Consider the following 25738-nt stretch of genomic DNA (forward strand, 5'->3'; position numbering starts at 1 on the left):
TTTCGTTTATACTTTTCCTAATTTTGTGGCTGAAAATTTTTTTATTAGAATATTTCTCTTTCTAGTAATTCATGCAAGTGTAACTAAAAAAATAATCTTATTGCGAAAACAAATTCGAAGATCTCGACGTCGAAAAAGAGCTGGAGCACCACAACTAAAATTTCTGCTTAGAGAAACAAGTATTAAGCGATCGACTTACGCTGTGCACTAACCTGCTCGATATTTTTTCTTATTTTTTTTTCCTAAAATACATGTTCATAAAAAATTTAGAATAGAAAATTTCTAATTTTGGCTCAGTTAGCTCAACCCTCTTTTTGAGTTAGGGAGAGAGCGAGAGCCCCCGAGCCTTTGATTCGCGAAATGAATGAGCAGGGGCGTAAATAATAATCTTATGAAGGTAAACTAAGCTTAGAACAAATACGGGAAAGATTACTTCTAGTTGTTTCACAAGATGATCTAAGAATAACATCGGCAAGCTCGAAACTCTTTTTAATCAGTTTTGATTTCATGATGATTAAATCCTAATATCATAGTAGTGTAATACAGATCAAACAAGCTGATAGATAGGAAAGTCAAATATTTCATCTCCCATAGGCAAGGTCAAGATTGAAGAATGCCATGCTTGGAATTGACAATTTATTTTATACAGGAATTGACAATTTATTTTATACACGATGTCATTTTTATGGTTTATTTCAACTAAATGCAAACGTAACATTGACAACTTACAAAGTTGGGTCGGCAAAATCAAATCTGACAACACTTCTATAAGGATTTCGAATGAATACAAGTAACCAAAATATCTCGAATGTAGTAACCAGTAGAGGTAATTAAAAAAAAAGAAAAATAAAAATAAATCATCGTACTCCAAATATGCCAACAATTTTTTTAACGAGCACAACCACACAAGTGATGAACTATTAACAGTTTTTGCAGCAAATTGTTGTTTGCCAAGTATAATAAGAATCGCATTAATGAATTGGGATAATTAACATCTTGATCATTTAAGTCTAACAACAGAGTTATAATAGGCTTGAAAAGAACTAGCAAAACTCGATTTATTCGCAATTCGTGTCGTGTGGGCAATTCGGCCTGCATAATCAACTCTCCAGCACTAGTGCATCCTCTTAATCGGGGCGAGTAGATGTTTTGCCTACAGCTATTAGCTACAAATCCGATGATGTCATCTCTCTTGAGATGTTTCACCAAACATTCAAAGTTCCCGTTCCATGATCATAAAAAATTTTCTTCGTCAAAGTTAAAATGTTCTTTAGATTCTTCATCAAGCTCAATCTGCACATAGATAGCTTATTTAAGAACCTTACTTCACATTAGATGCGGATCCACAGGAAAAATACAGCATCGGCTCGCTAAAATTTCAAATGAGCAACTTCCATTTGTCCATTGCGGATGCTAGTTAGGATGTGTTTGATTGGGGAAAAACTCCATGAAAAACAAAATAAGTTTCCGTGAAATCATTTTCCTAGAAATTGGTTATTTTTCATATATTTGGTGATATGTGACCAAAAATGGTTTCTCGTATTTGAATCTCATTTGATAAATTATTTCAATTTCATGTTAAAAAAAATCAAAATTTGAAAGTATTTTTATATTTTCCTTTTGTTTTCTTTCTCCCTCCATCTCTACCGGCCAATAGCGACCACGGGCGAGCTCGAACTTGTGGGATCTGGCGAGCCTTGAGCTTGCCGGCCCATGTCTGTAATCGGTCGTCGGTTGTTGCCGAGGCAAGCCGACCGGCAGAGGAAGAAGAAAAAGAAAAAGAGAAAAAAATAAAAATATTTAAAAAATAAAAAGTAGGAAAATATATAAATAAAATAGAAAATAGAATATTAAAAAAATTCGAGATGAATAATTTCGGAAAGTGTTTTTCATTGACTAAGTCACTTTTAGAGAACCAAACGAGCGAAGTTCGGTAAATAAATTCTCGGAAAACACTTTCACTGAAAGGAACAAACCCTGGTTTTGTTTTAATTTAAGCTCTCAAACTCTTCTACACGTATAAAACATGTTCTCTTTCTTGGTGCTCATTGCCAAACTCTAAGTTCAAGATCCGAACGCAACATGGCAGCAAAAGAATCTCCAGTACAATACTGCACCTACTTTAAGACACGAACTCAAACAGCTTAGTGTTGTCCTTGCACAAATGTTAAGTAGACTGACGGAGTTTCGGACAATTTTCTGCACTTAAGAGAAATTTATGCTGAGGCCGATGAGTACCCACTTCTTCGTACTTAATGAATCTATTATAATGTTCTTCAGGCCCCAACACCTGCGCAACTCAAGGGGCTCTAAAACAAGACTTCCCCTGAAGATTCGCCCAAGGAAATCATCACTCAACTCTGTATATTCGATCGAGAAGACCTTAAGATTGAGCTGGGTATGTTGACCGGCATTGACTTGGGCTTCCTTTCGGTGATCTCCCAAAGCAAAGGTGTCGAGCTTCTGCTGCGTGCTCCCAACATACAATGCGTGTCCACTTTCGAGAAAAAGTTATCGTGTGAATCATGCATCAATGGACAATATGATTAAATATCAATTGTTCAATACATAGGCAATATCAGCCATTGATTTAAAAATCATCCATCGCCAGTCACTAAATAGCCCACGATAATTTGTTATATAAAGCATTGCAACACTGAAGAAGAGTCCTGTTTCGCCGGAAATATCCGTGACGAAAGAGCTTTCACCGAATGTGTAGAGCCTTCAAATTTGAAGATTAAACGGGTTCTTGTGGCGATTTCTGACAAAAAGTAAAGTAAATAAATAAACGATAAATTGTGCAATAAAGATAAATGCATATAAAATAAATTTCAAGTAAGATAAAATGCAGACCAAAACGATAAGTGTTATTGATTATTGGATGATTGAAGGTCTCCTACAAAGAGTTGTCTTTGACTATGTATACCATAGTGCAAACTATAACCATCGACTGCGGCTACTTACGTACGTCCTATCCCTAAATTCTCGAATTGGCTTCGGTAACTGCTCTTCTTATCTTTTAGACGATTTGAAGTATTGACTCATCTGCTCCACTCGTGTGTCGATGTGACGTACCGATCCTGACTTTCTGCTTAACCAAGCATCGATTTGCCATGCCATTGGCCACCAATGTGTGTTTCCCTGTGGGCCTTTAGACAGCGCATTGCTCTTGTGGGCGCTCCGACTGTCCGAAGCCCATGCTGACTTTTGGTGTTAACGGGTTCGGTCTGATCTGGTTTGAATATTTTCGACACCCTAGCATTGGCTTTGGAGCTCATGTTGCGCGAAAAATCATTGTACTGATTCCTTTTGAAATATTCATACGGGAAAAAGTTTAAGGGGGGCACTACATGGAGCTCATATTGCGCGACAATAGCTGGACATTTGAAAAAAAAACCGTGATGCAAATCCTTTAACCTAAGCGATATCTATATATAGTTCTCTCCTTTCGTTTTGCCAACCTAAACGCTTCATCGTAGTCGGCAGCTAAAGGCAAAAAGCTCGAAGAATCCTCCAGACGTGGCGATAATAGAATTCTCCGCCAATCCATCTTGCCTACCGAAACGTCCACGATCATCTCCTCCTTTGGGTAGAGATGAAACCCGAAACTCAGTGGATTACATCAGCCAATTGCCGGACGCCATCATCCTCCATATCTTCGCCTTCTTGTCGTCAGAAGACGCCGTCAGAACTAGTGTCTTGTCCAAGCGATGGCGTTCCACTTGGACCGCTAATCCACATATATCTTTCTCTATGCCCAGCCGCCATCACCGCCATAGTAGCATGATGTTGGAGCGTTTCATGGCTTTCATGGATGCCGTGCTATTGCGCTGCACCGCAATTAAGGTGAAAAGCTTCATCTTTGCTGTTGATCGGGGGCTCGACTCTGCTGTTGCGCCAACCATTGATAGGTGGCTCGACTTTGCTATTAGGCACGACCTCGAAGAGGTGACCCCGCGTAAGGATAGCATTTATGCGTTGCCGCAGTTCTTTTTTCGCTGCACTACGCTGGTGAGTTCTCACTTGTCCCGTTGCCGTTTTTCGAAGATTGCTACTGTGAATTGGTCGTCGCTGAAGAGATTGCACATTGAAGATGCGGAGTTGGAGGATAACACCATGATGCAAGTTTTGAGGGGCAGCCCTGCTCTAGAGTTCCTTCACTTGGATTACTGCGTGGGCTTCAATCGCATTATAGTCGAATCAAGATGTTTGAGAGAGCTGGTGATCGATTGTCACAGATTTCATCATGCTCAAGTTCCGATTTTGAAAATTTCAGCTCCTCATCTTCTCAAATTGCTTCTATTGGGCGATTATTGTGAGACAGATTTTGAGGGAGAGTTAGGAGAGTTCAAACTAGATGAAGTATCTTCTTTGGTTGGAGCCGAGTTAAATTTCGAAATACAAATTTTCGAAAACGATAAGGCTAAGGTTTGTGTGGATATTGTCAAGGGGCTTCTCGAGAGACTGCATCATGTAACGACATTGTAGATAGGGAGCTGGTGCCTTCAGGTGCAAGCCTATTTAATTAATCTTGAATCCCGTCGGTTCTAGTTCAAGTTGCGGAGACACATTACCGTGCCATTTCCTTAGGTCTGATTGTGTTAATTTTAGTTGGCTTGATGATACCATGCTCATAAATTGTTAGTTTAATTATCTTATAGAAATTCATTGAAACTTTTGGCGGATGAGTTTTTTTTTTTTTTCTAATAGACTAATACACATCTTAACCTAATATCGCCATTATGGATCCAACAATACATTCAAACTTTGATAAGACTCATTATGAATCCAAATATACAGTCAAACTTTGATAAGACTAAAATCTGATGTGCTATAAAAAGATTTTTCATGAGAAGATCTACTGGTTGTTTGCTCATTTCTTTGATCCGTCAGCTATTGTGAGAGATCGCTAATGTGCATGTCTTATGAATGAACTTCTTTAGGGCTTGAAGAAGTGAAAGTGATTAGTTTCTGCTTCTTCCACCACAATTGACATGCTTAGGTGCTATCGATAATGGAGGCGAGAGAAGTGTTTCTTCCATCCTTAGAATGTCGGCATCTGATGTTCCACGTCGCAGCGGACCATTTTGGAGTTCATAGTATAGTGAAGATACTCGAAAGTTCCCCACACTTGGAGAAGTTATTCTTACAAATGACTTGCACACCTGGCTCTGAATATCCAGTAAACAACTTGTCACGCCCCGACTCAAGAGTACGTGGCATCCCTACCAAATCGTCTAAGGTCATAAAGGATAACGTCTTAGGTACGCTATCGACCTATGATACCATAATACACAATTGGAAACGTATACAATCCCATTCTAACAAATATGATAAGGATATCAAGTAGGAACATCCATAACAGTCAAATACCAAAATACAATTGTCGATACCATATCAAAAGTAGATGGTAATTAATCCTACTGAGCTACTGTCATATACAACCCCATTTTTCGGGGCGGCTATCTATGATTAACAAAAGGATAAGGGGTCAGGCAGGGTTAACATCACTTCTATTCCCAAAAGAAGCTACATCACCATGGCCTTCAGCCTCAACTCCAAAAAAAAAAAAAAAGAAAGACCCTAAACTCCATCATTTCGAACCTGAAAAAGGTTAACAACGACGGGGTGAGATAGATCTCAGTAAGTCAACGCCTAAGCCCCACTAAGGCATTGATTCGTCCGGAACATCTTATTGATCAATCACAGACCATGGAATACATGTATGACAACCACAAGCAACTTACCCGACAGGAAATCATGCATAATGCAACATCGATGTAGTGTATGATCGTGCCAATTCGACTCAATAGTCAAATTCTCAAATATCCATAATGCAGCTCAACATCGGTTAGACATTGGACACCACACAAGTTCAGTTATTAACGATGATTTTGCGTGATCAAGGCAAATAGATCCATACAACACAATGCTGGAATCTATTAGTACGATTCAAGCAATACAATGCTATGGTCGTCATCCGGTAACCCAAGCGTCGTCCCATAACCTCTTGGCGATGGCAACTACAAGTGGTAATGCAATACCTCAAGTAGGTATTCCATTATGGAGCATCGGTCCATCACAAGCTGCGACCGACATCCGACGATCCATGATGCAACACAGAAAGTCGGGCAACCGACAAGTCATGAGGTTCATGCTATAGGCACGATACGAACTCGACAGGCCACACATCATCATCCCATCATATGACCAATCAACTCATCTAGCAACCATCTCCCTTTTAGCTTTGAATTTAGCCGGATGCTCACACAATTATGCTCAAAGACTTGGCTCTTGCCATTTTCATGCTCAATGCATTTTGGGACATTCAAGGTCATATGAATGCATAGTGCCAATTAAAAGGTCCAGCTAACCAAATAGAGTCAATACAACTCAAACGAGCATCCAATCGATTCTCAATCGTTCATAGCACATAATTGCGTAACTGAACCAATTAATCAAATAACGTGAATAGCCAATTCATTGTCAAATGAATCACTTTGAGTACCAACTTCATTCTTATCAAGGTGCCCAAAAATCAAGCAGTCACATTCCAAGCAATTATAATCGACTAACCTCCTCAATTAGGGCCATTTAGCCTAAATTCAATTCTAACCTAAACCGACCCAAGTCGATCTACCTAAATACCTAGATAATCTAATCACACTAATTCCGAACGTAATTAGTGACTTAACTAGGGATTAAAGGTCAACTCACCATCGGTTGGTGTCAGAACAACAATTTATGATCCTCTGTGGTTCTCGGGTTCCAAACTGAGATTCAATGAACAATGAGCGTCGATGCGACCAAACAATGGCTATTCCTCAAAGTCGAGACCTAATATAGAGAATCACACAGGTCAACGAGGTCATGTCGGAACTCGTTTGAGTCGTGATCAGCAATAATTAGTTTAAGCAGAATCAAAACAGACTAAGAACAGAAACTGTTCTCATCGAACTGGGGCTGTTCGGGCCTCTACAGCCCACAACGAAGCTTGGAAATGATCCAAGGACGTCTTAAGAGGTCAAGAGAGGTGTCAGGGGGCGTGCGGTGGTCTGTCGAGGTCGGCAAAGGGCGAAGCAGTCCAGTTTTCCCAAAACCGGGCAGATTGAGCAGTCTGGACGGCAACGTGTACAGTTTCAAATTTCAGAACTGATCTGGGGATTTTCTTTAGCTGGTAATGTTGTAGAGAGGTAGAGGAAGGTGTGTACAAAATTTGGGGTGATTTCGGGTCCGTTTGCTATGCGAGCGAGCCTTGTTTCTCCAAGTCAGACTTTGAAAACTGCACTGTACAGCAGCAAGGCAGGGGCGGTTTCGGGCTGTTCTGCAAAATTTCGAGACTTCAGGCAGCTATACGACGGTACAGGGTGGTTGAGGATAGTCTGGAGGATGCTGTGGTGGTCGGAGGTGGTTGGGACAACAAGCAGATGCGGCGACAGAGACAGAAACATAAGCTGCAGCAGCTGTAGAAGCAGAGCAGGGCGTTGGGTAGAACAGGGGAGGCGACACAGCTTAAGTTTGAGGGCTGTTCGGGGTTCCAACGACATCGGGGCTTCGTGGGGGTGGTCTGTGAGGGTTTAAGGGAGTGTCGGGGAGTGTTTGGTGGTTGGAGATGGGCGGAGAAAGGCGGCGGAGTGGTGGACAACTGGTGAGGACTGAACCGGGCGAAACAGAGGATCGAAACAGGGTAGACTGGGGCAGCAGCTGTTTCAACTCCTCCGGCGGTTCTATGGCTGCTTCCGACGGTCAGAGGTGGTGGCTGGAGGTCAGAGGAAGGCTGAGGTGGTTGGAGGACGTGGTGGTGGCGGCTGATGATGCGTGAAAGCCGTTGGAACAACGACGGACGCAGCAGGACAGAGCAGGGGCTGTTGCAGGACTTCCGGCCTCTCGCGGCTGTTCTGAGCTCGACGGTGGCCGGCGGTGGATGTGTGGTGGTCTGAGGTGGCGGTGACGAGGTGGTAAAGCAGTGGCGGTGATGAGGGTGGCTGTAGTGTGGTGGTTTTTGCATGAAAACAGAAGAAAAGGAAGAAGAAGGGCAGAGTCGGTTGTGGGGAAAAGTAGCGTGAAGAGGAAGAGAGGGGGAAAAGAGAGAGAAGAAGAAGAGGGTTGGTGGTGGCTGCCGCCTTTGATTAAGAGAGAAAGAGATAAGAGTAGGCCCCACTTTATTTATTTTTTTGTCTTGGCATTCATGAAGACCTAGGGGTAAAATCGTCATTTCCTAAAATTTCAAGGACCTGTTTGTCAATTGTCTTCCTAAGGGCACTCTTGTTATCTGGCCATTCTAAAAAGGCCGATTTCATCCAATCCCATCTTTGTTGGGCTAGAATAAGACTTAGGTATAGAAATTTCCAATTCTAAAACAAGGCGATCGATCGATCAATCCCTAAACTAATACGATTGACGATTCAAGAAATTAGGAATTTCCATAGCCAGATTTCCATGAATTCAATTTCAAACAATAGATTGGAGTCCACAGACATCCCGCAACCTATATTATATCGCCAAAAAGGTTCGAATTTTTCAGGGCATCACACAACTACTAGAACTCTCCCAATTCACTTTTAACAGCAGATTGCATGAACATATACACAGCTTGTGAATTTCAGCCTTGGGCCAGTTATAAACCTGTCATTTTCTTTTCTTTTCATGATTGACAATCGTCTTAGTACCTCTGTCATTTTAACTGACATTTCGGATTCTCCATCAATTTATATTTCTCCCGAATGTAGCAACTGCTGTTTTATATTGTCAAACCTTGATATTTGTCTCATCCAGTTCCAATTGTTGCTGATCGTTTGTCATGATGTTCCATTTCTCCAAATTAAGTTCTTTGCGGAGAATGTCCGCCATCGCAACTTTGATGCAAAAGAATTGCGGAATTCTGCCGAACAGAGAAGGATCTATCGGTGTTTGATGCATCTCAAGGATGTATCCCGGTGCCAACTGGCTGGCTTGGGAACCTGTTCTTTCCCTGCTCGAGTTTCTTCTCCAGAATGCACACTGGCTGGACAAAATAAAGATCGACAGTAACAATTCCAGACTGACCAAGAGACTTGCACCCTGGGGGCTGCTCGAAGTGGCTCGGATGATTCTGTCGGACCCAAATCGCTCTCCCAATTTGAAGGTCATTCTTAGTTATCCCTCCCGAGGATGATGTCCTTCTGAAAGCCCGCATTTACAGGCGTTCTGATTGCATGCATTTAGAATTTAAGATCAGCACAAAAGGAAAGAAACTAAACCCACTTCTGTCTTTTCTTTAGAATTAAGGAAAAAAAATATCTCATTCTACTTTTCATTGTAAAAAATAACTTCGGGCATAGTATGAAATATTATTGTTCTGAACTCTCTGTGGTTATAGAAGATTTCCCTCCCTGCAGTTATTGCTTGTACATGGCAAGAGTCCATTACATTTAATCTTCCCTGTTTAATACTATCCACTGATTATTTTTCTTAATACCACGGAAAACTCTAAACTGTCACACATGTAATAAATTTACCTCAAACTTATTTTGTCACAGATGTATCAATTTAAAATTTTCCGTAATGCTAACCCTGTTTTTTTTTTTTTCAATGTTGACATATTATCGTGCGGCATGAGTGTCATGTGGCGGCCACACCAATTTTTTTAATGTCTGATTGCATGATTGACGTAATTTTATAGAGAATTGGTCGTCCTCTGTATATATAAAAAAAAAAAGGTTAAAGGATTTTAACATTATTGACAAGTTTATAAAGTCTATAGAATCGGTTTATGTAGTCCCTAGAGTCGAACAATGCGTATTACATTTTGGATGAAATGTAGAGTATTTTAGTATAACCATTTTACAAACATATATTTATGTATAAAGTAGAGTATAATGCAATTTAAACAATAATGAAAAAATTTAAATCACTTGAAATTTTGATTTTTGCAAAATTTTACCGAGAGAATTTCATTCAACCCTCTTCGCAGTAGGCTTCAACTTTTGCAACTGTTTCCTATGAAACGCAATTAGCCTATTATTTATTTTTTTCAGTTTTCCCATTTCAATACTTGTCTATAAATTCATTTTATTTTCAAGCCATTACGCCGCAACTTGAACACCCGTGGAGGCGGCATTCACTTTTTCGTCGTGTCAATATTTTTCCAAATTGAAAACCTACCAAACTAATTACTGTAGTGATTTTTCATAAACTAGAGTGGTGTTAAAGAATCTTTCTTTAATAAATAATCGTGATCTTATAAAGTAAGTAGCACCGACACATGACATGCCGACACATCATTTCTAAAAAAAACAGATAATTTCGATACATTGAGATACGTTGTATATTAAATGTATATTTTTTACATATACGTAATAAATTATAATGTATAAATAAAAATATCAGCGATAAGTTTCTTCTTTTTATTCTATTAGAGATTCACAATTAGGTTTTTTTTTAGCTGGCTGGGTGTATTAATTTTAAGGTAGCTGAATATATGACTTAAATATTTATATTTTCGATAAATTTATAGTTTGACCCCTAATTTATTGAAAATGCTTAAAATGGATATCTTTCACCAAATGCATAGAACCTTCAATTTGATGAGTAAATAAGGTCTTGTGGTGATTCCGGACAAAAAGTAAAGTAAATGTCTAAAAGATAAATTGTTCCATAAAGGTAAATGCATATAAAATAAATTGCAAGTAAGATAAATTGCATAGCGAAATGATCTCTACGTCCTATCCCTAAATTCTCGGATTAGTGTCGATAATCGATCTTGTTATCTTTTAGATACTTTGAAGTACTGAATCATCCGCTTCACTTGTGTGTCGGTGTGACGTACCGATCCTAACTTTCTGCTTAACCGAGCATCGATTTGCCATGCTTTTGGCTACCAATACGTGTTTCCCTGTGGGCCTTTAGACAACGCATCGCTCTTATGGGTTCTCCGACCGCCTGAAGCCCAGGTCGACTTTTGGTGTTAATAGGCTTAGTTCGATCTAGTTTGGATATTTTTGACACCTCTAGCGATGGCTATAGAGCTCATGTTGCGCGAAAAATCATTCTACTAATCCCTTTTGAAATATTCATATGGGAAAAAGTTTAATGTGGCCACCACGTGGAGCTCATATTGCTCGACAATGGCTGGACATTTAAAAAAAAATCAATATAGTACAGAAAAGGGAAAATTAAATGATACGGGGTGTTGCCCTATCTATATGGTTCTCTTCTCCCCTATTGGTTTTGCCAACCTAAACGCTTCATCGTAGTCGGCAGCTTAAGGCAAAAGCTTGAAGAATCCTCCATACATGGCCATAATAGAATTCTCCGCGGATCCATCTTGCCTACGAAAACGTCCACGATCACGACCTCCTTTGGGTCGAGATGAAACCCGAAACTCAGTAGATTACATCAGTCAATTGCCCGACGCCATCATCCTCCACATCTTCTCCTCCTTGACAACAAAAGACGCCATCAGAACTAGTGCCTTGCCCAAGCGATGCCCTCCGATGATGACTATGTTGATGGCATGACGTTGGAGAGTTTCAATGCTTTCATGGACGCCGTGCTGTTGCGCTGCACCGCAATCAATGTGAAAAGCTTCCTCTTTGAAGTTCCTTTGTCTCACCTTCCACTCGCGAAGCGACTCTGCTGTTGGGCCAACCATTGATAGGTGGCTACTCTTTGCTTTCGGGCATGGCCTCGAAGATTTGACCCCGCACGAGGACAACATTTATGCGTTGCCACAGTTCTTCTTCCGATGCACTACGCTGGTGAGTCTTCACGTGTCACGTTGCTGTTTTTTCGATGATTGATGCCATGAATTGGTGAAGTTCCGATCTTGAAAATTTCGGCTCCTCATCTTCTCAAATTACGTTTATTGGGCAAGTATTCTGATTTTGAGAGAGAGTTAGGAGAATTCATTAGTAGAATTCAGACTAGATGAAGTATCTTCTTTGGTTGAAGCCGAGATAAATTTCGAAATGCTTACGGAGATGATAAGGTTAAGGTTTGTGTGGATGTTGTCAAGGGGCTTGATTGCAGCATGTAACGACATTTGTGATAGGGAGCTGGTGCCTGCAAGCCAATTTAATTAATTTTGAGCCCTATCGGTGTCGGTTCTAATTCAAGTTGCGAACAGAATTACCAACTGTGCCATTTGCTTAGGACTGATTGTATTATTTTTTGTTGGCTTGATATGCCATGCTCATAATCATTTATTCAATGAAACATAGTCATCTTATAGAGATTCGGTGGAACTTTTGCGGAATGAGATTGTTTTTTCCTTTTTGTAATTGGAATTATACACATCTTATCGCTATTATGGATCTAACAATACATTCAAACTTTGATAAGACTAAAATCTGTTGTGCCATAAAAAGATTTTCTTGAGAAGCATCTGCTGGTTGTTTGCTCATTTGTTTGGTCTGTCGCCTATAGTGAGAGATGGCTGGAACCATACGCATGTCTTATGAATGAACTTCTTTAGTGCTTGAAGAAGTTAAAAGTGATTAGTTTCCACAATTGACATGCTTAGGTGCTGTCGTTAAGGGGGGCGAGAGAAGTGTTTCTTCCATCCTTAGAATGTCGGCATCCGATGTTCCACGTTGCGGCGGACCTTGAGGGAGTTCGTAGTATAGTGAAGATACTCGAAAGTTCCCCGCACTTGGAGAAGTTATTCGTACAACTTGCGTAACCGGCTCTGAATTTGCAGTAAACAACAACTAGAACTCTCCCAATTCACTTTTAACAGCAGATTGCATGAACATACATAGTTTGTGAATTTCAGCCTTAGGCCGGATATAAACTTGTCATTTCTTTTGGTCTCGTGATTGAAAATCGTCTTTGCACTCTGACATTTTAACTAATTTCGGATTCTCTATCTATTTACATTTCTCTTAATGTGCAACTGCTATTTTATCTCTGTCAAACCTTGATATTTGTCTCATCCAGTTCCAATTCTATCGCTCATCTTTTGCCATGATGTTCGAGATCTGCATCTTGAGTTAATTCCAACATTTATAGTCAATCTCAAATCTGCTACAAGCATTTTTTTTATCTAAAAAAAAACACTAGCTAGTGTCAAATCCACCCTTGTTAGCCCTCCAATCTAGAAACAGGCATTATGTTTGACTTGTCATTTTTATGGCAGTAAAAATCTGCATGCACCGCCATTGTCCCAAAATAAACTTGCAATATGAACGCACTTAAAAGGGCCTATTTGGCATTCCAAATAAGCGATTCTAATGAGAATCATATTTTTTTATTCCATTCTACATATGACTTTTAGAGAATCATAACTACATAAAATTTCTGTTTTCGAATAGAAATGCATTTCTTCTTTTTAAAAAAAAATTAAAAATGTTTTTTCAAATTTTTTTAAACTTTTTTTAAATTTTTTAAAATTCCCCCATTTTTTAACTTTTGATTTTTTTCATTCTTTTGATTTTTTAAAATTTTTAATTTCCCCTTTGAATTTTTTAATTTTTTCTTAAATTTTAAATTTCATTTTTAAATATAAAAAATTAGTAATTAATAAATTTTCAAATATAATTTTAATTTTTTAAAAGTTCAAAAGTCCACGTGGACTTAATTTAAAAAAAAAGAACTGAGATTTTATTTTTATGGTGATTTTGAAAAATATTTTTTTTTAGAATTAATTTTCTTTTTGTTTTTATTTTTTGTCCAAAATATTCAAATTCAAAATCATTTGCGTTACCAAACATGTTTTTTATTTTTTTTGTTCCGAAAAGCAGAAATAGAGAAATAGAAACGTTACTAAATAGAACATTGGTGCATTGTCCCGAGACTATTGAGAAACCAAGTTCCATCAAGTGACCTAACGAAAGCCCAAGAACAATGCTATCATCGCTCCAAAAGCCAAATCACTGCTGAGAAAGAAAAAGAAAATAACCTAATATTCTCGTAGAAAAATAAAAGATTACGCGCCATTTGACGCCTTTAAATTTGCCCTTGTTCGATTTCGACAAAGGGAAAGAGCGAACCCTTTATAGTTGAGAAATTGTTATGATAATTCCTTTTAGAGTAATTCAAATTTAAGAATAATAAATTTGGAAAATGCATTCCTACGTCGTGCTATCAATAGCTCGAACTAAAACAAGAAAATCACCAAATAAAAAAAGTTAGCAATGATCCTATAAAATCTTACATTGTATCAAATTAGGAAGTTCTGAATTTAAATCTTTTCAATCCCCTACTGTTAACATAATAAACCACGCCTTGATCCCACAAAATGTCACATTCTATAAGCGCTCATTTTTATGCTAATTTATTTGCCTCCAAAAATGGAACTTCAATTAGTCTGCCGGCTTGTGTGATGGGGCATTGGAATTGCAAGCAAGTTGACAAAGAAGAAAATCAGACATACCTCGGTTACTCCTACACTCCACGACTCGCATCTCACGAATTATTAATGCAGATTTCCTATTTTAAAATCAAAATTTAGCCCAACACCATGCGTCATAAGGCCCACCGGCCCGACCAAGGCGCTACACTCTATTAAGACCTCATTTTATAAGGATATGCCCCTCTCTTTCTCTATTTATTGATCGATGTGGGACTACTATCGGACTCAACTTGTCGAGGAAGAATGACACCGATAGTAGTTCCATATTGGTCAGCAAATAGAGAAAGAGAAGGACACATCCTTATAAAATGAGACCTCACCTCAAGAGAATGTAGCGTTATGACCGGACTAGTAGACCTTATGATGCATGATATTAGATCAAATTTTAATTTTAAAATATGAATTTTGCATTAATAATCCGTGAGATACGAGTCGTGAAGTATATGAATAACGGAGGTATGTCTGATTTTCTCTTTGTCAGCTATGTAGCACTGACACATTGGAGGAGTTGCTGTGTCGGTGTCAGATACGTGTCGGACACGGACATGCTCCGACACGCGTTGTCCGACACGAGGTCAACGCGTGTCGGAGGTTCGACACCTGGTCAACGGGCGCGATACGCCGGGGACACTCACGTCGGTGAGGAAGGAGGGCATGGATGGCATAGATCTGGGTGATGGCATAGATCTGGCTGGTAGAGATGCGGGGACACTCGTATCCGTGAGGAAGGAGGGCATGGATGGCATAGATCTGGGTGGTAGAGATGCGGGGGAGAAGGGGAGGACGGAGGATTTGTCTGCCTCTCAGGCTATGAGAGAGACGGGGGAGAGAACCGGCAATCCGTAGAGAGGGTCTGAGCAGAGAGCGAAGAGTGCCGGAGGACTATGAAGCACCGACACGTGAAGAAGGCAACCGCGTCGGTATCGGATACGGACACGTGTTCGACACGCTCCGATTGCCGGTTCTCTCTACGGAGGTCTGACACGGCGTCAACGCCAGTGACACGCTCGGGACACGCGAGTCGGAGAGGAAGGAGGGCGTGAAAAGTACAGATCTGGAGCCATGAGAGAGATAAAGGAGCGAGCCGGCGACCGCAAGTCAGTGAGGAAGGAGTGCGGGGAAAGCGCGGATCTGGAGGAGAAGACAGAGTGCCGAGTTGTAGGTAGAAGCAGAGGCAGCGACGAGTACAAAGCGAGCCAGCGCCAGAGCGAGCAGAGTGCGAACGCCGGAGGAGAGACGAGGCAGCTAAAATCACGGAGGTCGTCGTCGTCGTCGCCGTAGCTTGCTTCGCGAGACAGAGAGGTGAGGGCGACGCAAGATGAGAAAGAGCTCTGGGAAGACAGGATGAGATGAGAAGATGAGAGAGCAGAGAGAGCGTTAGCGTGGGGAACGAGATCTTTCCAAAAAGTAAAGAGAGAGCGGGAGAGGGGGACGATCTTTTTCAAAAGGTAACGAGTGAGGGAGAGGGAGAGGGGGGCAGCACAAAGACAGAGAGGGGGGAGAGGTCATTGGGAAAACGCGAGGTGAGAAGATGAAGATGAGAGAGGCATTAGCGTGGGGAAGACGAAAGATGACAGGAGAGAGAGAGAGAGAGCGCGTTCAGTCAGTGTCTCATCAAGTCATTTCGGGATGCATCCTTCGGTCAAGTGATTCATTTTTCTTTTTTATTTTATTATCTTTTTTTCTTGGTTGGCTGAGCTTAAATTACGGGATGAATTACAGTAGAATTTTATTTATTTTTTTGTAAATTCTCTACTTTTATAAAATGTCATAAAAATAATAAATTATCTTTGTATATAAAAAATATTTATTTAATATATAATATGTCTCAACGTGTCGAAATTTTTTATATTTTAAAAAAAAATTTATTGATGTATTGTATAGTATCATATTCCGTATCGTGTTCGTTCTACATAGCCGGAGGACATCACGGGAGAGCGCTGGAGAAGAGCCGAGGCAGCCAAACCAAGGCAGTGGTCGTTCCCTTTGCGAGACTTGAGAGGAGAGAGGAAGAGGTGAGCTCGCCGTTTCCTTCGCCAGATAAAAGAAGAGAGAGAGATAAGGCAGAGATTTTTTAAAAAAGTAAAGAGAGAAATGGGGTGGACAAGACATGAGATAGAAAGGAGAGAGAGGGTTCTGACTTGTGTCTAATCTATCGTGCAGGGTACACAGCTAGCTAGTGTAACTCAATTTTTTTTCATTTAATAAGAAAAAGAAGAAGGCAGATTTTCGGGCTCACTTAACTAAGCGCGAGAAATGTTTTCAAAAAAAGTAAAAGAAGAGAGGGAGCGTGCTCCGTGGCATCCGGAGAAATTATTCGGTGGTTACCAACTGAGGCGCCATAAGCCTATGCGGCGTGCATGCTCCACTAAAATAACGACACATGTCCTCCGACATTGAAATGATGAAAAATGAGAAACTAAAATAAAGAAGTCTCGTTTATCTCTCCTCTGCAAAAGGCACTGAGCACAAGCAAAGCATTTATTGCTTGCTCTTTCTCTCTACCTCTCTCTCTCTCTCTCCTCTTTCACCCTCGCATCCTCTCCCCCGTTCACCTTAAGCCGTCCCCTTCTCCTTCTTCTTCACCTCCCTCGTTGCCATCACCGCCTTTGCGGCTTCGCTCCCCATTTCGGACTTGGGTAAGGGTGCGCATGGTAACACTTCTCTGTTCCGGAAGTCATTCCGGCAAGAAGTGAATTTTTCAGCTTCTGCTTTTTAGCAAAAGTAGTTTTTTCTATTTCTACTTCATAAGTTGATTTCTGATAAAGAAATGCGTTTGATAACCGAAATAAATTTTTACTTCGACCCGGCGGCGGCGGGCGACCGGCGGCGGGCGGCGGGGCGGGCGGCGGCCGGCGGTGGTCGGCGTGATCAAAGAAGTAATTCTAAGGTGGAGAAGTAAAAAAAAATTGCTTCTCAAAGTTGGCCAAAAATCTTGTCAAAAGTTAAAAATCTTGCCAGAAGTCAATTTTTTTACCAAACGGATTTCTACTTTGGCAAAGTTTTTACCAAACGGATTTCCCTGCCGGATTGACTTCTGGCGGAGAAATCCAAAAAAAGAAGTGTTATCATGCAGCACCTAAGTTGCCAACGATTTTGAAGTGGAAGAGGCCTGCGATGCTAGATATACCGGTGGCCGCACCGAGTTTTGGGGTTCCGGCTATTATAAACCAGGGGCTAATTCCGTAAAAAAGTACTAACTTTAGATTTAATGATGATTATGACCCAAACTTTATTTTGTCTCATAAAAAGGTATCAACTTTAGGTCCCATGACGATTCTGGCCCGAACTTTTTTCATCCCATGAAAAAGCCCCAACTTTAACTCGAGTCCCAAATCCGATCCCCCTTAATTTGGAACCATTAGTTATCAAACGTGGCAATCACACGTCATCAATAAATCTACGTGATTTATTGATGTGGATTTAAGGCACTATTCATCGTCTTCTTATCACGGAATTTGAAATTATTCATCTACTTCACCTTCGGCACAACTTGAAGGACGACGGTTTCGTTTCCTTCACTTCATCCACAAGCATTAGCTGTTTAATTGGAATCCGAAGTTGTGTATTACCACTCGGGGACGGATGCCATGGACGAGATCGCCAAGCTCACGACTAGAGTCTTCATTTTTTAACAAGCCTCGCCCTATCCCCTCCCAAAGCGAATGAACAACTTCATATTCCATTCCAAGAAGATGATGAATAGTATCTTAAATGCACATCGACAAGCCATGTGGATTTATTGATGATGTGAAATTGTTATATTGGATAACTAATGGTTCCAAATTAAGAGGGGCCAGATTTGAGACTCGAGTTAAAGTTTGTGCTTTTTCATGAGATGAAAAAAAGTTCGGGCCAGAATCGTCATTAGACCTAAAATTGGTGCCTTTTTATGAGACAAAAAAAAAGTTCGGGCCATAATCGTCATTAGACCTAAAGTTGGTGCTTTTTTAGGGAATTAACCCAATAAACCAGTGTAATTTTCTGCCTTTGCTCGTGTCTTGACAGTTGACATGCTTCTCTTAGGGGTGAGCCTTTACAACACCTGATTCTGCGTCTTCTTCAAATCAAGTCTCTCGCAATATCTCTCCCCATGTTGTACGCCAACCGAAGACAGCCACATTGGAGTCGGATTTTACGTCTTGTTTAGGAATCTACCTTCTTTATAATTTTGGGGATTTCTAGTTCTGGTTCTGGTTATATTTGTTAGCCACAAACATTTGTGATTTTTTACTAACAAGACAAATAATCCCCTAAACGAAATCAGTCAATTTCGTGATACATCATTTGTAATTGCACCAGGCCGAAAAAACATTACAAGCTTTTCTAACCCAAAAAAATCTGTATAATGTGTATAACAACCGAAGGCCCGCGTCTAGATCCTCCAAGGTGATTCTTCTTAGTTCATTTCGCCCGGGCATAAGGAGCATGTCTACAAAGTCAAAATCAAGCCGAAGATCCAAATTCTCCTTGGCATTTTTCAGCATGATTACTGCTAAACCTGCATTAAGTTTTAGAAAAACTCCTCTCAAATATATATGCAATCTCACCCGGTCACTTTCACGAACGCTTGGTGATCCATTCAAACAAAGAGCACATAAGCATCATCGAACAACTAATTCCAACCCAGACGATTTCGGGGACATTAAGATCTGCTCAAACAATTACTTTATCCTAATCATTACTCGATTTTTTTCTCAAGCTTCAAATACAACTTTTGGACTCAGCTTACTAAAACAGATCAATGATTTTAGCGACATTAAAATATGATGAGTTTTGGGAGACGCCAAGTCAGCGATTTTTTGAGCCGGAGAGGCGACGATGGCCATAAGGACGAAGGCGAAGAAGGAGGGGAGGGCTTGAGGTGAACGAGGGAGAGGAAGAGAGGGTGAAATCATTTTTGCAGAAGACAGAGGTTGAAACGTAAAGGAGGAGAGAGGGAGGGAGGAAGAAAGTAAATGCTTGCTTGTGGTCGGTGCTTTTTGCAGAGGAAAGAGAAACGAGAGCTCTTTATTTTAGTTTCTGATTTTTCATTTTTTCCATGTCATAGGACATGTGTCACTTTTTAGTAGAGCACGCACGCCACATAGGCTTATGACATGGCGGTTGCCGGTTGCTAACCACCGAATAATTTCTCCCACCTTTGATCGCTGTTAGGTTACGACTGTAAGAACTCTTCCGGCATTTGCCCAGCTTTTTAATGAAAGTATCCGAGTATTTTGACAAAAAAAATGGTTTTTTTTATTAAATAAAATATAGATGTGTATACTAATATCCATTCAAAGCTTTACAAGCGTGCACAACTAATTTAATGTTTGTAACATTTCGAGATATTTTAGATGTTCGTCGCAAAATAAAAGTCGAATTCCATTGTGACACCCGTAAGTTTTAGAAAAAGGAATGTGCGGAATTAAAATAACAGGATTGTAATTTGCTTTTGATTTTTAAGCCATTGTGCTAAAATTACCTTCCATATTTTAGCTGCCGGAAAAATGAGAAAATGTGTTTCAGTCAGAATATATTTTTTTTCTTGAATTTTGACGGTTTTTTTTTGTTTTTGGATCCCTATCGATAATAAATCATAGGTAGTCAAATTCCTAACCTTCATTCAATTTCAGTCCCAATCGAAGCTCTTCCCCTCATCTGAGTTTTGGGTTGAGCTCACCAAGATTTCGATTCCGATTTTTGGGTGTCGAAACAAAGTTTTGGGTTTAGGGGATGCCAATGCCCCCGTCCATTCACGGATGTCGAATTCATTTCATCGATTACGATGGACTAAAACCTTCAACTTTTATTTGATATCATTAGACTGCTTGTAAAATAAAGAGATTTTTACTTTTGCTTTGTGGAATAAAAATTTATTATATCTATTATTCGTGCATCTGGGATCCATTTGCTTTGAAGACAACTTGATTTTTTCAGAAAATGCCTGTGTTTGTGGGCTTTTTTTTTAAAATAGATGTAAAAATAAAAAATTTATCAAAATAGGTCTATTTTTTTTTATTTACGAATTTGGGTCTCGCGCGGCAGTGTTAGTGCCCCCTTAGCGTAGGTGGTTATTGAATAATTATCGTCTATAGTGAACATTATACCTAATAAAATTTCTTTAATTATCTTTTTTTTTATTGTATTTCAATATTTGGAAATGTATAATATGGGTTTTATGTACTTTCTTCTAATGCATACCCCAAGAAAGTCAACGATATGATTAACCATGGTATATCAACGCATCAAACTCTTAAGCCACTCAAGAGTTTGGAGGATCTCATGCGCAATTAAAGAGAAATAATAAGTCGTGTACTTTGTGTAGAAGAATGAATGGGACAAAAGCGTTGTTTACTTTGCGCAAAAATCGTTGTTTACCTAATTAATAGTCATTGGGCTTTTTAATATTACTTATCTCCTCATCGTTTCATGTCAAATAGACAGATTGAAGAGAAGAAAGAAAGGCCTTCAACCTGAATGCTCGTCAAAGTCCCACAAGGGAAGCGAGGTCACGACTGCGGGTTGCCGAAACTAGGCAACTACCCTTACCACCTTCTATGAACAAATCTCTCTGTATCATTTCAAGTGCTATGAGTACGACCATTGTCCTATACGTCGACTAATAGCGGCAGGAACTCTAATCAAGCATTGACCAACAGTGTCTCTCCTAACCTTTTCAAGAGATTTCGTTAGATCAAAATCATTGTGAATGCATACCCTTGTTCTGAAATGAAAAATTGTCGTTGTTGTACACTAACTTAGCGAGCACTGTTTTGCCTAAACATCCCAGCCTCATTATTTTGGATGGGCATGTGATCCGAACCGGCTCAGCACACTCTCTGCGATGCTGTAAAGAATTGATTTGGCCATTTTCTCTTCTTGCCATTGGAAGAACAGTAGGGGGTTATCAAGAGAGTTTGATGAACCGCAGACAATGAAGGTTTTAATATGGTTTGACTCCATCATTGGTTCTCCTAGGGCATATGGCTTTATGGTTATCTTTCTGTTTTCTCACTTTCAGGATGTCCATTTTGGGCGGTTCTGTGCAATCTAGTGTAGTCATGAAATCAACCGAGGAGATGCTAAACTTATGGAACCATAGCATTCAGAACTATGAGTTCATACAAATTTCAAACGAAAAAGAAAAAATAAAGAACTAATCTTCCTATTTAGAAGTAAAGTCAAACTGATTTAAAACGAAAAAGACGTTTTTTTTTAAATGCATTATTCCTGGGAAACTCTTTAAGTAGTCTAGTGGAATCATTACAAAAAAATCGAGTAATTGACACTCGTTTGGCAAAAATAAGATTTGGTGGTGTGGTATGATATCATTCAGCGTCCATGGGCGGAAGATAAATATCGATATAAACAAATTTAAATTGAGACAATTCGACAGTTGGTCCCATACAATACGAAGTAGGTATTTTTCTCCATAGAAAAATTTGAAATACAAACACAAACGAATAATAAACAACTGCACTTATTCAAGGAAAGAAAGAAAGAAGGACAAATAATACCCATGCCCATTGTTTTCATCCATGAAAATGAAAGAGATCGACGGAGGATTAGTTGAGTGTATGTCCAAATCTTTTGCAGAAGTCCACACGGCGTGACAAGTTGATCGCGGGAGCTCGTCTATGCTCAAAAGAGAAAAAAATGAGGTTAGAAAATGCATCACATAATATTATGACATTTATTCTGGTGCCAATTATCTGATTGCATAAAGTGAAAAATCTTCGTGAAATGAAACAATATATTACACACTTACTTAGAAAATTGTTATAAGAAGTTCAACCACATCACCATAACAATCGTGAACATAGATATCTGCAACTATTTTGATTGGACAAATAAATTGAACATTTTGACATTCTTATAATAACGTTGAGATTTTTTTTTTTTGAAGAAGAAGTGGGAATGTTAAATTGAAAGTGAAGAGATTTATCTGTGCATTAACTTTTCATGCATATGAAGTTAAAACAAATAAGTTTCTATTAGACGATTTATCTTTATTAAGCGCATTTTATTGGCTCCATTCGACCCACCTACAATTGGTATTAAGCCAAGTGTCTTGCCAACGAAGATAATCCAAGAGCCTTCAAAATACATTATTTGAAGTAGCAATCATTCTCGTGCTATGACCTGAATTGGATTTACGGTACAAAAACATTCTTTATTGTTTCACAATCCGAGTTAAAAAAAAAATAGATAGTATTACGAATTGAGTCTATAGTTTTAATCATTACTCGAGTATTAAATGCAACTTCTAATTTTTCGTTCAAATTTAAATTGGATAATTTGCTTTATGAGAAAGATCATTCTACATTGAATTCCTTTTGCAATCTAATGGACGACTATTGATTGTATCTTAGTAAACAACTTTTTTTTTTTTATCTCATTGTCGTTTTTTGAAATTGCAATACTTGTATTAAATTTTAATTCGATTGAATAAAATCAATCGCTATATTTCATCTAAGAACAAAGAAGAAATAGATAGGTGCTTACCTAATCCTCCATCCATTGTACCCATACAAGATCAAGACAGATTCGAGGAATGTGAGCGATTTTTGGCCAATCCACGCCCGTTGTTGGTCGACATCTCTCGCTCAGTTCACCACAATATTCGACTCGTAATTCTTTGAGGGCAGTGAGGGACTGGATTCCTTGCGGCATAGATGATAATTTGAGACATCTGATCAAGAAGATGTATCTGAGATGTGAATGATTGGGCAGCCATTCGGGTATAGCGGTGAAGCTCGGGCAATCATATACGTAAAAGGACTCCAATTTACAAGCAGATCGATCCAGACACTGCAGCAACTCCATCACTTGTTCGGATTTTGATATTGCCAGTGTATGAAGATTCGAAGGAAAAATGGGCTTGTTCTCCTCGGTCAACATGAGCTTTGAATCAAAAATCTCCAAGATCTGTAGGGCAGTTAATTCCACAAAAGGAATAGATATTGGTCCCCTACAATTAACAATTTCCAACCGTCGAAGGCAAGTCAGTCGACAAGTGCCTTCAAACAAAACTTGTAGATTTTGGCATCCATTGAGTCCCAACAACTGTAGATTTTCTAGGTATTGTATTCCACTTTCTTGCAAACTCTTCTGCTTTGTTGTTACGGTTAGAAGTCTAAGGCTGACAAGCCTCTGCATATTTTTGGGTAATTCGCCTAACTCTGAGCAACCATCGAGATATAAGTGTAGCAAACTCTGCAGCTCGCAAATGGTATCCGGAAGCTTCTTCAGTCGCTTGTTCCCAGAGAGAAGTAACGTCCTCAATTGCTTCAAGTTGCATATTGAACTTGGAAGCTCCTCAAGACTACCATTTCTTAAATACACATACCGTAAATTGTTACACTTGGAGATACAGGTGCTAGCAAACTCTCTAGTAATAACTCCATCCTTGACATCTAATTGAAAATCAATTACACAGAGCCTCTTCTAAGTTGGTTTTCTCAGAAATGGTGGGACTCCATCAAAACTAGAGAACGAAACGTACCGTGCTCTTTCCGAAATCTCTTCAGTGTCTAAGCCAACAATGGAGCAATCATTTCGAGCCACAATCGTTGCAAGAGAATGGACTAGATCGTGCACTTTAAAAGTTAATATTGATTCGGACTCCTCAACTTGTTGGATCAAAGATCTCTTCCACAACTCTCTGACGTACTCAACACTACTGTCTTCTTTTTCCGTTGTTGAACTAATGAGTCCTGAAGCCATCCATAAGGCACCTAAACGATCGCTACGAAATTCAAACCCTCTGGGAAAAAGCGAAAATGTGGCAAAGCAACGTTTTAAGTGGGACGGTAAATGATCATAACTGAGCTTAGGTACTGGCAGAAGGTCCTCTTTTTCTTCCACTAACTTCCATACCTCGCTATCTCTTATATGAGCCCAATATGGTACTTCGTCCTTTGCGAAAAGTAGACTCCCCAAAGTTTTCACAAGGAGAGGAACTCCTTGACATTTTTTGACAATGTCATCTCCCATTTCAAGGAGATCAGGACGTGGGTGCTTTTCCTTTTGGTCGAAAGCCCATTTTTTGAACAAGGCCATGGAGTCTTCATGAGAAAGACCTCTTAGATTATGTGCCGGATGGGTACCCGTTATTGAAGCGACTTTTGAACTGCGCGTTGTCACAATTATCTTGCTTCCACTCTCTCCTTCGGTTAGCAAAGCTTTCAATTCTTCCCATCTACTGCGGTCGTTGCTCCATACGTCATCCAAGACTAGTAGAAATTTCTTGTCTTTGATGATGTATCGCAAAGAGGTTTGCAATTGCTGAATGTCAAGGTTACTCGAGCTTTGACCAGTTGCATCTTTGATGATTCCTTCGATAGTTTTCTTTAAATCAAAGTCCTCGGGCATGCACACCCATAGTCCTGATTCGAATTGCTCTTTCACGTTGTCGTCATTATAAACTAATTTAGCTATGGCCGTTTTGCCCATACCTCCTATTCCGACAATGGGAATCACCGAGAGATTTTTCCGATCTGATTGCATTAATATCTCAATTATCTTTTCCTTATCACTTTCTCTTCCGACGACATCCAACTTGTTTATGAACGAGTAAGTCATCTCTCGCGATCGCAAATGCACCACACCATTGTCGACACTCCGCACATTAAGATCAAACTGATTCTTTTCGACGGAAATTTTTGATAATGTCTCCCTAATCTCCTTGATCTTACGACTGATTTTTGCACGGAGTATCAGTGGATTGAGAGAGAAAAGAAGCGGTGTACCTTCTCTTTGACGCCCCCGTACCGATTGATTACCCGCTTCCGTAAGGCTTCACACTCGAGTTCATCGAGCACATCCTCCGCATCGTACAACACGTCTCGAAGCCGACGTAGCCACAGTTGCAGGCGGTGGTTCTTCGCCTGTTGCTCCTCAGCATCTAACAACACGGCTGCAATGGCATCCATCGTATCTTTAAGCTCGTGGATCTGATCTTCAACACCGTAAACGGCGACAGCTTCTTGGAACGCCGGAGATGCTATCTTCCCCAGCACACCCTGTGCAATGCTGAAAAGGAGTGATTCAGCCATGCTAGGTGACGGGGAAATTGATTCAGGCTATTTGATTTGAGACAAATAAGAACACACAATGCCTTCCTCTCGTGAGTCAGCAGTTGATATGATGATAACTTGCTCACATATGGATGAAAAGGAGATTCTTTCCTTAACGAATGGCCTGCAAGCTAACCGAAACATTCTTTGTACCTTTCCTTTACCTTGCTTTCCTGGGAACAGTAAGGAATTAAGGTTACTTCAAAGACCCAATCTCGTCCAAGTATCTACTCTTTACCCGCTTATGTAATTCACCTGAGAAATGCTTTCATAATCAAACCAAGCAAAGAATCAAAAGATAGCATATATTGATGGTGCTATGTATAAAGCAAAATACAAAGTG

General features: G+C 39.8%; 1 protein-coding gene and 1 pseudogene across 1 annotated transcript; one reads left to right on the forward strand and one right to left on the reverse strand.

The window, feature by feature from the left end:
- The first annotated feature begins 2230 nt into the window (after positions 1–2230).
- On the forward strand, positions 2231–9154 carry LOC125314013 (annotated as a pseudogene).
- Positions 9155–22822: 13668 nt separating this feature from the next.
- LOC125314014 (disease resistance protein RGA2-like) lies at positions 22823–25374 on the reverse strand. Its single transcript, XM_048275472.1, has 3 exons — positions 25091–25374; positions 23823–25016; positions 22823–23651 (listed from the first exon to the last, which is right to left on the reverse strand). Exons 1-3 carry the CDS (start codon positions 25372–25374, stop codon positions 22823–22825), a joined length of 2307 nt encoding a protein of 768 aa, XP_048131429.1.
- Positions 25375–25738: the final 364 nt, after the last annotated feature.

This window comes from Rhodamnia argentea, chromosome 3, assembly GCF_020921035.1.
Source record: "Rhodamnia argentea isolate NSW1041297 chromosome 3, ASM2092103v1, whole genome shotgun sequence".
Lineage (NCBI taxonomy): Eukaryota > Viridiplantae > Streptophyta > Magnoliopsida > Myrtales > Myrtaceae > Rhodamnia > Rhodamnia argentea.

Coding starts and splice junctions, on each gene's coding strand:
- LOC125314014 (XM_048275472.1), bottom strand. CDS start 25,374: ATGGCTGAATCACTCCTTTTCAGCATTGCACAGGGTGTGCTGGGGAAG. Junction 25,017..25,090: donor CGGAAGCGGGTAATCAATCG/GTACGGGGGCGT, acceptor TGCAAAAATCAG/TCGTAAGATCAAGGAGATTA. Junction 23,652..23,822: donor GAGATTTCGGAAAGAGCACG/GTACGTTTCGTT, acceptor TGTGTATTTAAG/AAATGGTAGTCTTGAGGAGC.